Consider the following 13,105-nt stretch of genomic DNA (forward strand, 5'->3'; position numbering starts at 1 on the left):
ACTTTTCAAAACTGTTCGGCCTAAAACCCGGCCGAAGCCGAAGCATCGGTCGGACACTATCTAGTATGAAGATGGTGCATTTTACAACAGTTTAAATAACCATGACTGCTAAGCTAAAGCACGCACATTCGACGTCAATTTTGCGAAAGCGCTTATAATTTTTAAATTATTTCAGTAAGTTAATGTCCAATAGGTGTCAACTACAAGAAAACAATGAATTACTCATACATCATAATTTATTAACTATCTATATACAGTTATTTGGATTACAAAAAATATATACATCTATATTTAATCTCACATTATCTTAATATATAGGTTTTGCTAAGTTTTTGACTTAGACTTGGTCAACAATGGATCTAAGACACTTTGATTTAGGTACTTCCAAATAAATATTAAAAGAGATCTTAGATAGATTCATAACTTGGGAACCATGGTACATTGTTAAATTTTTTAACTAACATTATTTAATTTAAAATTAAATTATTTCGTTCAGGTTTTTTAAATTTTAACAATATGGTTGGTAATAATTTTTTCTAGTCTCATGATATTATTTAGACAATCAAGAACTTCAGCTGCTCTCAAAGATTCATAATGTTGTAAACAACAAACTGCTTGGTCATTTCTAGATTATCTAGTAATTATTTGTAACACCTTTCTAGTTTTCGACATTCTTTAAGAAGTTAGTTTACATAACAACAGAAACCAAAAGGAAGAATGAGTGTTTTTCAGTCTAACTATTCATCTTTTTCATTTAAATCAGCCTTTCCCAAAGTGGGTGATAACGCCCTATTTGGGCGCTGAAGGTCTAAAGGGGGGTGTGGGACCCAGAAAAATGGGGGCGATGTGAAGAGGCTTAGGGGGTAATTAATTTCATCTGGATGCATTTTAGATTTAAACAAAGGGGGCGCTAAATATATTTTTTTTCTCAAAGTAGAAAAATAAGTTTGGGAACTCCTGGTTTAAATGACGGGTAATCGAAGCGTGATCTTCCGAGCGAGTAAGTTTTTAGCTGTTGTATAAATCGGAACGCACTTGGAAGACTCGATAGCGCCATTCAGAATGACGCTGATTGTTCCGCCACCAAATGTAGAAGAACAATGCTCAGTCGGAGTCAATTTCTTCGGCGACCTGCTGCCACTTGGCTACGAGGGAAGACACCGATTTGTTCTTCATACCAAGAGATGAGGAGAGTTTCACCTGAAAAACACAAATTGAAAATGAATAATAATGACTATAATATTAGCATATTTTAAATACTTTATTAATATGAATCTGGTTCGAAAGTATGTTACATCGCTTGTCGCTTTTATAATGTAACGCCAGGTAATAAATATATCATATGCCTAACATATTAGAGAATTCTAGTAAATTATTGTGATTGTTAAGCTGTGATATTAGGGTAGTTGAACGTTGTGCCGTATTGAATCGTCATAATATACTAGCTGTAGTCAATTTTTAAAATGTTTATATGTAAGTATAAGAACTTTTATGTAGTATGTTATAATAATTGAATATTTTATGGTATATGAGTATATAAAGATAAAAGATAACAACAAGCCCTGACAACGTTAGGGGGGACAAGAAATAAAAAAAAAAACATATTAGAGACATTTTTGTATTCATAATAATATTATCTACTGCGGGCTTTACTTGTCATTTAAATTATTAAACTGTGTTCAAAACTAACTTCCAGATAATAACAAGCATAACATACCTTTGATTTCTTCTTCGACATTTTGATGTCGGCTTTTATCTCCGGTGGCGGCGGCGGTTCGGGCGACGACGACCGCGTGCTTGGTCTAGAAATTTCCTTAAAGTCTTTAACATCTTTCTTCGTGTCTTTAACCTCTTTGTTTGCGCCTTTAACCTCTTTCTTCGCGTCTTTAACCTCTTTCTTCGCGTCTTTAAGTTCTTTCTTTGCGTCTTTAACTTCTTTCTTCGATTCTTTGGGCACGTCTTTTTCAAGCTCGGCAATGTCCGCGTAGAACGACATCAGTTCATCGCCTATCTCTTTCTTCGGCTCTGGAGGCTGTAACAAGAATTTAAGAGGTTTAGAAAACTTTAAAATGTAAGTAAAGCATAATTTATTGTTAGAACACTAATATAATTTCAGTTGAGTTGTGTTATCAGGTATACACAATCAGTAACAGATCGTTCCGACAATTTGAACACGAAAACAATTGAGAAAATGCGAGTTAAAACAATTATATCATGATATACATGCCATATTTCTGTGGTTGACAGGCTCGGGTCGGTGTATGGCCGACCCTTTTTTCATTGGGCTCGCTATAATTTGCTAATTTTAGTAACAGGAGCTATATTTCAGTGGTGAGAAGTATGAGAGTTAACGTTTTATACTAAATCTATTTCGATGTGCGCTGGCAACTCGCCATGGCGTCCTTAATGCAGGAAAAAATTGACCTAAGAAAAAATCGCATAGAATCAAAAATTTGTAAAGACATGATTTAACACATTTGAGTTTAACAAAAGAAAATTGCACAAGGGAAATAGACTGGGACTTTTGAGATTTTCTTAATAATGGTATATTTAACGGCTCTACCATTTTTTGAACTCCGCAAATTTCTCCTAGGTGACCTATTTTAATGCTACCCATAGACTAAGCATGGTCACCATTGAAGCGGTTTCTTTCTACGGAAGAATAGACAAAGTGACAGTTAGACGGAGGAAATCCGCCATTTTTTTTCCCGTTTATACTTTCTAATGTTTTTATGCTAAGCTTGCAAGTTGCAAGTGAGTTAACGGCTATAACTCACCGGGACGCCACCGCGACGTTACCATGGCAACGTCCAAGCAAAGTCTGGCGTCTCTACGTCGCCGCAAAGCGCTGTTTTTCTTAAAGTTAAGTTTAAAAACACTGTTCTGCGGCGACGTAGAGGTGGCATGGTTACGTCACTGGCTACGTCGCGATGGCGTCCCGGTAAGTTATGGCTCCAATGCTAAGTACTAACATACGGTTTTGCTGGATAGTTTTACTCCAAATCGAGCAAAAACCATCGTGTTGACCGCAAAACTCACAGCTCGAAGGCTCGCATCGAATCGACCTTCTCCTTAGTTGAACAAACATCTTTTGGCTCGAACGGTTCGGTGAATACTGAACGGCGAGCTTACTCGATACAGTAATGCTAAATGTGTGGACGAATTGACGAAGACCCAAGCCGCGGGTTTTGCTCGACGTGATTGCTCGCTCGAGTAAAACCGTGTGTGAGTACTTAGCATTAGGCTCTTAGGCCGCGTTTCAACTGACGCGGAGCGGAGCTTAGCGGTGCCGAATTGACCAATCACCATGCTCGAAATTTTCGCTCCGCTTCGCTGTTATTCCGCTGGAATAGCACGATTGGTCAATTCGGGCACCGCTAAGCTCCGATCCGCGTCAGTGGAAACGCACCCTTACCGGTAGGGGCGGCGGCGGCGGCGCGGCTTGCGGCGGCTCGGTGCCGGGCGGCGGCGGCGTCGCGCGAGACCACGACGACACCACGGGCGGCGGGGGCGGCGGAGGCGGCTCCTGAAATACAAATTGAAGCGATCAAATCACTGGAACTCACTTACAACCCTCTATTAAGCAGAACTAAAAATTTAAGTTTTGAGCGGGCTGATGATGAACTTTTGCTAAGAACACTCTCGATTTTCGAACTTTCGAGTTTCGACAGTAAAATACTAAATCAATATCTGTCCAACCGTTTGGATACTACAATACCATGGACAGAGTACAGACCATAAAGTTAATATACCTAGCGGAATAGAGAAACAAAGGCCTGAGCAAGAGAGATGTCACTATCAGTAACACTGCGTGGTAAAAGGAGACGTGTGATACATGACAGCAGAAACAATTTTTTTCATCTGTTTGACGTCCAGACGGCACTTATCGGCACGTTGAAAGATTCTTGTGTAAGTGTATACGTGAACAAATTTTTACACACAGACGTAAGTACGGCAACGCACCTGCAGCTCTTTTGATGTTGCGAGTGTCCATGGGCGACGGTAGTTGCTTACCATCAGGTGACCCGTTTGCTCGTTTGCCCCATTATTTAATAAAAAAAAAAAAGTAAGTAATTTCGGTTTCGATTTACAACTCGAGATTGTTGCTCTGTTCTGCTAGGTATATTAACTTTATGGTACAGACAGACAGATACGTCAAACTTATAACCTCTTATAATACATATTTTTTTCGTGGGGGGTTAAAGAGTGGATTAAACTACCACGGCTAAATCTATGACTAAAGTTACACGATCAGTCTAACATCAGTTCAGTCCATCAGTCTGGGACTGACGCCAGAATGACGGCCGGAAAGTAGTTTAATAAAAAATGATCAGTCCGTCAGTCAAACGGTTACACGATCATTCTCCAGGATGGACTTAACTGATGCCAGACTGACCGTGTAACCCTAGTCTATTGACATATGCACGTGCTACTCTAAATTCTAAGCTTTCAAGCAAAAACCAACCTTATTGTCCACCTCCGGGGGCGGGGGCGTGGTGCAAATATCCATATCAGCCGTGCCCACCGGATACTCCCACTGCGTGAACCCGTCCTCCCGCCGGTAGCAGTAGCGCCGTTCAGACCTGAGACAACAGATAGTTGGAGCGCGTGCGTGGAAGAGGGACGGGACGCTCGATATGTTTAGATGCGTAGCTGCCTTAAACTGATGTGAGTTCTCATTGGTGAGAATTGGAGCTTATTGGTGACAGTCGGAGCGCATTGGTGAGACAAGTTAAAACTTATGTCAAAACTTATTGGTGAAAGTTGGAACTCATTGATGAGAGTTGGAACTTATTCATGGGAGTTGCAATGCATTGGTGAGAGTTGGAACTCAATGGTGCGAGTTTGAACTCATTGGTGAGATTTGTAACTCATTGGTGAGAGTTGGAAGTCATTGGTGCAACATTAACGCGAGATTACAGTCGACAATAAATGCCTGGGCACTCTGGGGTATGACTTATTTAGGATTTCAAACTCATTAATGTAGTGATTCAATGTCACATAAGTTACTTTAAAGTCACCGAATTCAATTGATGACACGGAAAGTGATTTTAGGTATATTTATTGTATAACTAGATAACGCGATAGTTTAAAGCAACGACGATGTAAAGATATGGAGCCAGCTTATAGGTAGTGTAGCACACATTCTGTGCACTAAATTATGTTCATACTTAAACCCTTTTGCGAACAATTTCTTGATCTCTAAGCAGCCATCTGGAAAAGATCAAAGAGTATTATCAAGAAAATTTAAAAGTTAATAAATAATTTGAATTTCTTACCAGAATCCCCGGTGCGAAGACTCGAGTCTCTTCTCCTTGAAGCTTTCGTTCTTAATACAAAAGGTTTTCTTTGCTTGTATTTACAATGTTAATTATTATTAAAACTGATCTTCTTTTATGTATGTTACAAATTGATGATAAAAATGTCTCGTCTGAACGATTTACAAATAGGTTATCAATACAAAGAAAAAATATTCGTATATAAATATTTATTTTCTTAAATATCAGGTACTTTGTCACATTTTGTGATACAACAACATACAAACTAATATTTACATCTAACTGAAAATTTTAAAAAATATTATTACAGTAAGTATAACATTTTTTAACTGACATAATATCACAGAAAAACATTAACACTTTTTATGAAATTTACAATAACAGCAAAATTCTGAGTGTCTTTAGTACAAAAAAATATATTATTATTAAAGAATATTTTGAAAGAATAATATTTTGATGTAAGGTTAGCTTTCGCCAAAGTTTATCTTGCATCAATAATGTTGTGATCTTATGAATCTTAAATAATAAGGTGGTGCAGTTTGTTATAATATAAATCATTATCTTTATGAAAAAATATAATACTTATTATATTTTTTCATAAAGATAATGATTAAAATAAATAAGAATATGGTAATCACAGTCTTTATGAGATACTAAAAAATATTTTAAATGGTCTTCTTACAAAATGGGGGTTCTTGGTCTTAAGACTGTTGTCTAGACATAATATATTGTTATATAGCTCTAGGGATTCTGTTAAAGAAAATCTATATAAACTGATCAAATGTAAGCAAGTCAGTTTGTCAGTATTATTTTAAGCTCAAAATGATGTTTGTTTGTTCCAATATTCCAAACAGAAATTTCACTACAGATTAATATTTTTAAAGTTCTGTGTGCAATTTTGCGGCAAGGTCTTTTTCGCTGCCATTGCCAGACTGTCTCAATAGCGCTCGCATCTCATTCTACATAGCATTATTCAACAGACTTTGAAATGAGACTTTGCACAGAATGATAGAAAAATTAATCATCACCTCACGACAAATGCAGAGTACAAAACTAAGGAGTACCTCGACTTACGAGCGAATCTACGCGAGTTGGGCGCGAGTCACTTTCGAAAAGTTTCACAATGCAGAGTTATGCTAAGTACTCACATACGGTTTTGCTCGGTCGTTTTACTCCGAATCGAAGGAAATGACATATTTGACATATTTAATTCCAGCGAGCCTTCGAGCTGTCAGTTTTGCGGTCCACACGGTGGTTATTGCTCGATTTGGAATAAAACTATCGAGCAAAACCGTATGTGAGTACTTAGCATAACGCATTAGTACGGCGCGCCGGCCGATATGACATACTATGTCATATCGGCCCTCAAACGTATAAATTTCGAGATCTCTTCTGAGCCGGCCTACTCGTTAGTTCTGTTTACTCTGACAAAGTCGTCGTTACAGAAGCGTCACCATTTCGAAATTCAAATTACCGAAGATTAACATCTATTACAATTTTTTTTTTCGTTCAAGTCTACCCCTCCCCCTACCCTACACCCCTCACACGTAATGTCCTGTACCTCTCGAATCTGGCCGTCCAGCCGGGGGGCGCGGCGGCCGCCTCGTGCGACGCCAGCGCCGCGCCCGCTCTCTCCGCCCAGCACCGCGCCCAGGAGTGCCGCAGCGCGCCCGCGCGGTACGCTGACGCCACCACCTGTGAAAAAAAAGTATAAACGTCAGTGTCATTCACAGCTGTCAAATATTTTTTTTATTGAAGGTATTCATAAACTCGTCTTTCAAAGGGATTATTTTTTTAATTAGCGTTCCTAAAATGGCAGCAACGCCATCTAAAGTCTTGGTAGCCAACGAAACCTAGTCAAATAACAGAATGACATTTTTAGGTCAGAAGTCTGTAGACCACAACATTTTTATAGCATACAAATCTTATTGAACGAATGAGAAAGTTTATGATTAAGGAATTAATATTACAATTTGTACACAAGTATACCACATATTATATCATAAAATTTATGTTGTTTACATGAGTAAAACTACTTACATTTAATTGTATTAACATTTCTTGGATTTGTGTCAACTGGTACGGCTGCAGTTCATTCAAATACTTGAGCTTCGCTTCAACCAAGTCTATCAAGTCGTCTAAAGACTCATCTTTCTTTTCCTCATTTAAAACCTCCCCCTTGGTAAATGTCAACCCGTTGCCATAGTTCACTGTATTCTTTGGACTATCTACATCATTTTCCTCTTTACTAAAACCTAATCCAGTCCTTTCCGTTGAGAATCCTTCAATAAATGATGAATACTTTGTGGTGTAACTTGGCACTTCAACTTTCTTTGCTGGCAACACCGAATTTGATATCCTCAACTTCTTTCTTGTGACAGGAGCTACTTCATTCGAGTCTTTCAGGTAAACATTTTCTTTCTTCTCCGGTGGCAACGGAGGGGGCGGAGTGCTCGGCTTAATATCTTTCTCCTCAATATTTGCTGCGCTTGGAAACAGACTTGTACTCTCATTGAAATTACCATTAGGATAAAGCGCTTTTAACTCTTCTAATGGTGGAGTCCTTACTCCACTGGGTGAACTATTACCACTGACTGACTTAGCCCCTTTGACTTTAGGTAGTTCCTTCTTCTCAATCTCTTGTAATAAGTCATCTATATCTAAACTGTCCACTTTTGGTGACGAAGTTGTAGATTTTGTGTCCTCTTTGATAATTTTCTGGAGTTCCGTTGGTAATTCTCCACCTAGCTTTTCTAGAAGTTTTGCTTTGTCTTTAAGTTTCTTTAGCAGTTCATCTTCGTCTTGATTTTCATCATCATCTGCTTTTGTGGCCTAAATAATTAAGGTATACATTAGTAACTTCACTTAAATAGACATTAAGATTCGTGTAATTTTAAAATGTAACTCAAAACACCTCAGATTGAAAACTTTGACCATCATTATGTAATGTCATGTCACAAGAATGTTACAATCAGGCTAAGTAAACAAATATTTGCATCCTTAGATACAAACATTTTGTTTAAAGAACCTTCTAAAACCAGAGAAATTAACCTATTGCTAGATTAATAAGACATTTTTGTGTACATGCATTATTGATTGCGCATCAGTAGTTTTTATCATCATTGGTGTTTTTTTACAAATATCAACAAAGAATTGCATCTATCAGGCCCTGAATTTTAAAACAGCAATTGCAATTTGTATTAAATTTTTCTAAATGTTATGCAACATTTTTTTTTAATTATACAGAAATTGCAACTTTTTTTGTAATGTTATGCAACAACATTGTGTTGGTGCCTTAACCTGACCTATTTACACAATGTTTTATTTTTGTAAAATTGTCCTACTAAAGGAATTAATAACAGATAAATATACATTACCTGATTCTTAGTTGACACTTCAATCTTACGTTCTGGTGATTTATTATTGTTCATTAGCTGTGGTGGCATTTCTGGTCCAATTGGTACACTGTAGTTTTGGTTTGGCGGCAGTGACGGTCCGTACTGGGTGACTTGTTTCTTCACCTTTTTGGCCGGTGTGGGTGCAATTTTAACCGGTTTCTTTACAACAGGAGAAGCCTTGAAGGATACATCCTTGCTTTTGTCGGATTCATCATTTGATTCCGAATCCGAGTTGTGGTAGGAAGTGATCAACTCTATCTTTCTGAAATTATATTAAACACATGTTATTAACACATTTATGCCCGTTTTCACCAATATCACCTAAAATTTAAGTGTCCCTTAAGCCAATATAAGGGGCACCTAACGCAAGTTTTGTTCTTGATGAATTGACAACCCTATAACTCTTAGGTGACATAATATATCACTACATGGTATAAAACATAGTCGCTTTTGCTGTCCTCATGTCCCTTTGTTCCCTTTAATTGAGGTTTTCTTTAATAGATAGAGTGATTAAAGAGGAAGGTTTGTGATAAATATGTATATTTATCTTCGAAGGTGTTGGTGAAACTGGGCATAAATGTTTTTGCTTCTTAACCCATCAATTGCCAAACGGCACCCGACTGTCGCATAACAATTGAAAAAAAATCTATTGTATCTGCGGTTCCCATGATCGAGGTATTAATCTAGTTCACCAAACACTATAAAATTGAGCATTGACTATAGATCCTTATTCTTACACACACATTGAAAAAAACTTAATTATACTTACTCTTCTTCGTCATCACTCAGTGGCCTTTTCTTATTCATTTTTGGATTTTTATCAGGTGGAGGAGGCTTGTCAAACTTTTTGACAAGTTTAGCAGCTGGCAACTTCAAGAATGCTTTGGTTTGAACATTTTGTTTCTCTGCTAGTGCTTGTTGGTACAACTGCCATTCCTCTGCTGAAACTTCTGTTGAACCTGTAACAATGTGACATAAATATTAAGAACATTCTGAACAGGCTAAAAAAAAGTTTTCTTAAGAGAGACTAACCCAAAAAATCAAACTCATCTTTCTCTCTTCACACTCACGCCCGTCTTTCATATGCCAGGTGAAAAAGGATGACGCAGATTCATCACCAAATTAGTTTTTTCTCAATAACTCGATAAATATACGACTTTTACAAATCCACTAGGTTGATTTCTCAATGAATAGAAGAATAGAAGAATTTAGAATATTATACAATGTGTTAAAATATTAACTTATTTCAATGCACGGTTATGGTAATAAATAAAAAATTCATGAAAATTAGATGCATTTTTGGTGTTTTTTTTTTTCTATCAAGAAAATTTTAAGATATTATGTTTTTTCTCAGATCAGATTCTTGGAAATATAATGTAGCATCTAATTTTAGAAAATGAAACAATTCGGGGCTTATTTTCAAGTAAGTACTAAATGAAAAATATTATTAAGTAAATGAAAAATTTTAGGTTAGTCCCCCCCTTAATTCACTAATCCACCAACATATTCTACAATTACTGTATTGAAATAATGTGTAGGTGAAGTATATTATGTTAGCCAAACATGCTTTATAGCATGTTTTACCAATATATACACAATTAAAAAAGTTACCTGAAATATTTAATTGCTGCTGAGCTAACTTAAGAGCAAGCAAATACTCCGGTGGTGCCTCCCAGGTGACAGCATTAGTAAACTGGTTCCAATAGTATGTGAAACCACTGTTCTCATCGTAACACGCTGACCAAGCTGCAAATGTTTCAAATTTTTTAATAACATTTATCTATATCTATTCAATAATTTTACACCACAGACTGATGTGGTGTGAAGTATCTGATATTAATAGGATAATACCTACTATATACAGACCAGCTGTAGCCTGTAGCTGTCTGTAGCCTGTTAGTGTTGTCCTTACTATTTAATAAGTTATTAGAACTATAATAAGAGCAAGAACTGTTCTTTTGTCTTTGTAGTTGGGTAAAAATTTGTACTAATTGAATTATGTATAGTATGTAACTGTATGTATTCAGTTTTTTTATCGTAGTTATTTTGCGGTAAACTATGTACTTAAGTCTTTAAAATAATGTTGCTTACAACAAAACCAGGCCATAAAACCGAGGGGTTGAAACATACAACAAAGCAAACACTTGACTTACGGCAATGCGGTATCGGTGCGGGGTGTACCCCCGCGGGTGCTGGGACCTGTGGCGTGGTGTTCGGGTAACTGGGGGGTCGAGCGAACCCCTCAGGTGCTTTGGACCCCCGTCCATCATCTGACTCCTCATCAGAGTCGCCATAGTTGACTAGACCTAACGGATTTGTCTTACTCATGGCAGGAAGATTTCAAGTTCTATGGAAAACTTTTCGTTGCTACGAGTAATTTATATAATTAACACTAATTTGCTTATTTAGTTTGTGCGAAAATCAGAGAAATATAATTATAACATGACGCCGCCATGCACCAAAGAGAATATAATCACTACGTTTTACCATGCACGGTGCGACGCAAAATGCAGTGTTGCCAACTATTCAAAACATTTTCCCCCTAAAGCAACTTCAAAACCCACTAAATTTCAACCAAAACTCCCCAAAAAATCAAAATATTTAAAATTACTTGGGGTGTGTTGAGTGTTCTACTTAGCGCTCAAAACGCTGAAATACACCTTCAACAGGCCAAACAAACAAACAGGCCAGCAGTTTTAAAATACTTCAATATTTTTTTTCCATTACATACAATGACAACAAAATAATAATCTGTCAGCCTACTGTCAGCAGTGTCAGCTGGTATGACTCATAGACTATTCATTACAGAGACAATATTATGTGCTTTGTGCGGTATTTTCATCAGGTGGCTTTCGAATCTTTGCCGCGAGCGACCGCGACCGGTAAAAATTCAAATAAAATGCTACTGTAATTATGACATAGAATATATGTATCATTTTCTACTGACATTTTCGCGGCTACCCATGCTGCTGCTGGTGGCGGCGTAAAGGCTAGTGGTAGAGTAAAATGAAACCTAAAGCCTATAATATCATAAAGTGGCATTTCGTTTGAATTTTCGTCCGTCGCGGTCGCTCGCGCCAAGGATTCGAAAGCCACTTTAAGGTTGTTATTAAAAAAATATTCCATTCTTCAAAAATTTTACCCCCAAAAATATCACCAAAATATCTTACCCCCTAAAAAACTCACTAAATTTATTTTTTCCCACTAAATTTAGTGGGAAATCTCCATAGTTGGCAACAATGCCAAAATAACAACTGACAGGTGACAACTGACAATTACAAGTGACAACTGAGTACTATTGACATGACACACAGGCGTCAATTTTTTTTTTTTGGAAAGCTTTTCTACAAAGCTTTTCAAAAATAACAGCAAAACATTAAAAAACATGATTCTCCTGCCTGTGTTTTACAATAAGAGCCAGCGACAGCCAGACTGTCATAATTTTATAAAAGAATAAGAATAAGAAACATTTATTTTGCACATCACACAATACAATATTTACAAACAGACATAAGAACAAGGACAAAGTATAAGTAATTTAAAATTATATTGTGTGTTGCCAAAAATGGACCCCAGCTCAGCATTAGCAGCATGTCTGCTGCACTGACATTCTGCTGGGACCAAGATGTGACATCACAATAATGTAGTTAGGTAGTACAAATACAAAACAAAACAAAACAAGAAGCATACTAAATTAATAAATTGAATATGAAAAAAAAAAAATAAAGAGAAAAAAATAATAATAATAAATAAAAAATAAAAGTGTACAATTCTTATAAGATATAAAGCTGAAAGTTTACTAGTTTATTAATCGTAGAGGTAAGAATGACCAGCTATAACTAATTATTATGGAGTTTCGATCGCGGTTAGTGGTTACCTTTTAGAACAGTAATAGTCAACATGCGGCCGGCCGAAATTTTATCAGTAGCCCGCCGCGCGCGCCTTCCGTAAAGTAAAAACACGTTTGTGGCCCGTATAAAAAAGGTCGAGTATCCCTGCTTTCGGAGGTAGGTATCCACTATCCAGTTCTAAAGATCTGCCCCACCTATACAAGATGTAACAAAACTAAGTGATAATACCAGCTACTGTGTGTGATGTGTATACACTGTAATTAGTACGTGTTCCTTGTAAAGAGTTCGCTGTGAAAGTAACAGTGCTGAAAGACCAATTTTTATTTCACTTCTGTGTGGGGAAACTCGTGACGCTGCACGCTGGGGCGCTTGCCCATACAAAAGTGAAAAAAAATTTTGGTCTTCCAACGCTGGCACTACTTTTACAGTGAACTATTTACAAGGAACACGTACACACCCTAAAGTAATATTATGACTAATTAGTTTTATTACATCCTGTATAGCTAATAATATAACACCATAAATCCCACACCGGTTTCGGTGACGGTGGTCGGTTTCATTGAAACCAGGCCAGTTA

At 37.1% G+C, this 13,105-nt stretch overlaps 1 protein-coding gene across 1 annotated transcript; it reads right to left on the minus strand.

The window, feature by feature from the left end:
* Positions 1 to 497: 497 nt before the first annotated feature.
* LOC121733966 (formin-binding protein 4-like) lies at positions 498 to 11,130 on the minus strand. The gene is made up of 10 exons (XM_042124373.1): positions 10,831 to 11,130; positions 10,289 to 10,423; positions 9,447 to 9,636; positions 8,657 to 8,939; positions 7,320 to 8,111; positions 6,841 to 6,974; positions 4,466 to 4,583; positions 3,416 to 3,526; positions 1,718 to 2,032; positions 498 to 1,200 (listed from the first exon to the last, which is right to left on the minus strand). Exons 1-10 carry the CDS (start codon positions 11,003 to 11,005, stop codon positions 1,105 to 1,107), a joined length of 2,349 nt encoding a protein of 782 aa, XP_041980307.1. The 5' UTR covers positions 11,006 to 11,130; the 3' UTR covers positions 498 to 1,104.
* Positions 11,131 to 13,105: the final 1,975 nt, after the last annotated feature.

This window comes from Aricia agestis, chromosome 14 (genome assembly GCF_905147365.1).
Source record: "Aricia agestis chromosome 14, ilAriAges1.1, whole genome shotgun sequence".
NCBI classification, from domain to species: Eukaryota; Metazoa; Arthropoda; class Insecta; order Lepidoptera; family Lycaenidae; genus Aricia; species Aricia agestis.

Bases quoted from the DNA above. Each gene is read 5' to 3' on its own strand.
- LOC121733966 (XM_042124373.1), bottom strand. From the start codon at position 11,005: ATGAGTAAGACAAATCCGTTAGGTCTAGTCAACTATGGCGACTCTGAT. The intron at 8,112-8,656 runs GTAATGTATATT...TTAATTATTTAG, and splicing joins AAGTGTCAACTAAGAATCAG to GCCACAAAAGCAGATGATGA. The intron at 1,201-1,717 runs GTATGTTATGCT...TGTGTTTTTCAG, and splicing joins TGTCGAAGAAGAAATCAAAG to GTGAAACTCTCCTCATCTCT.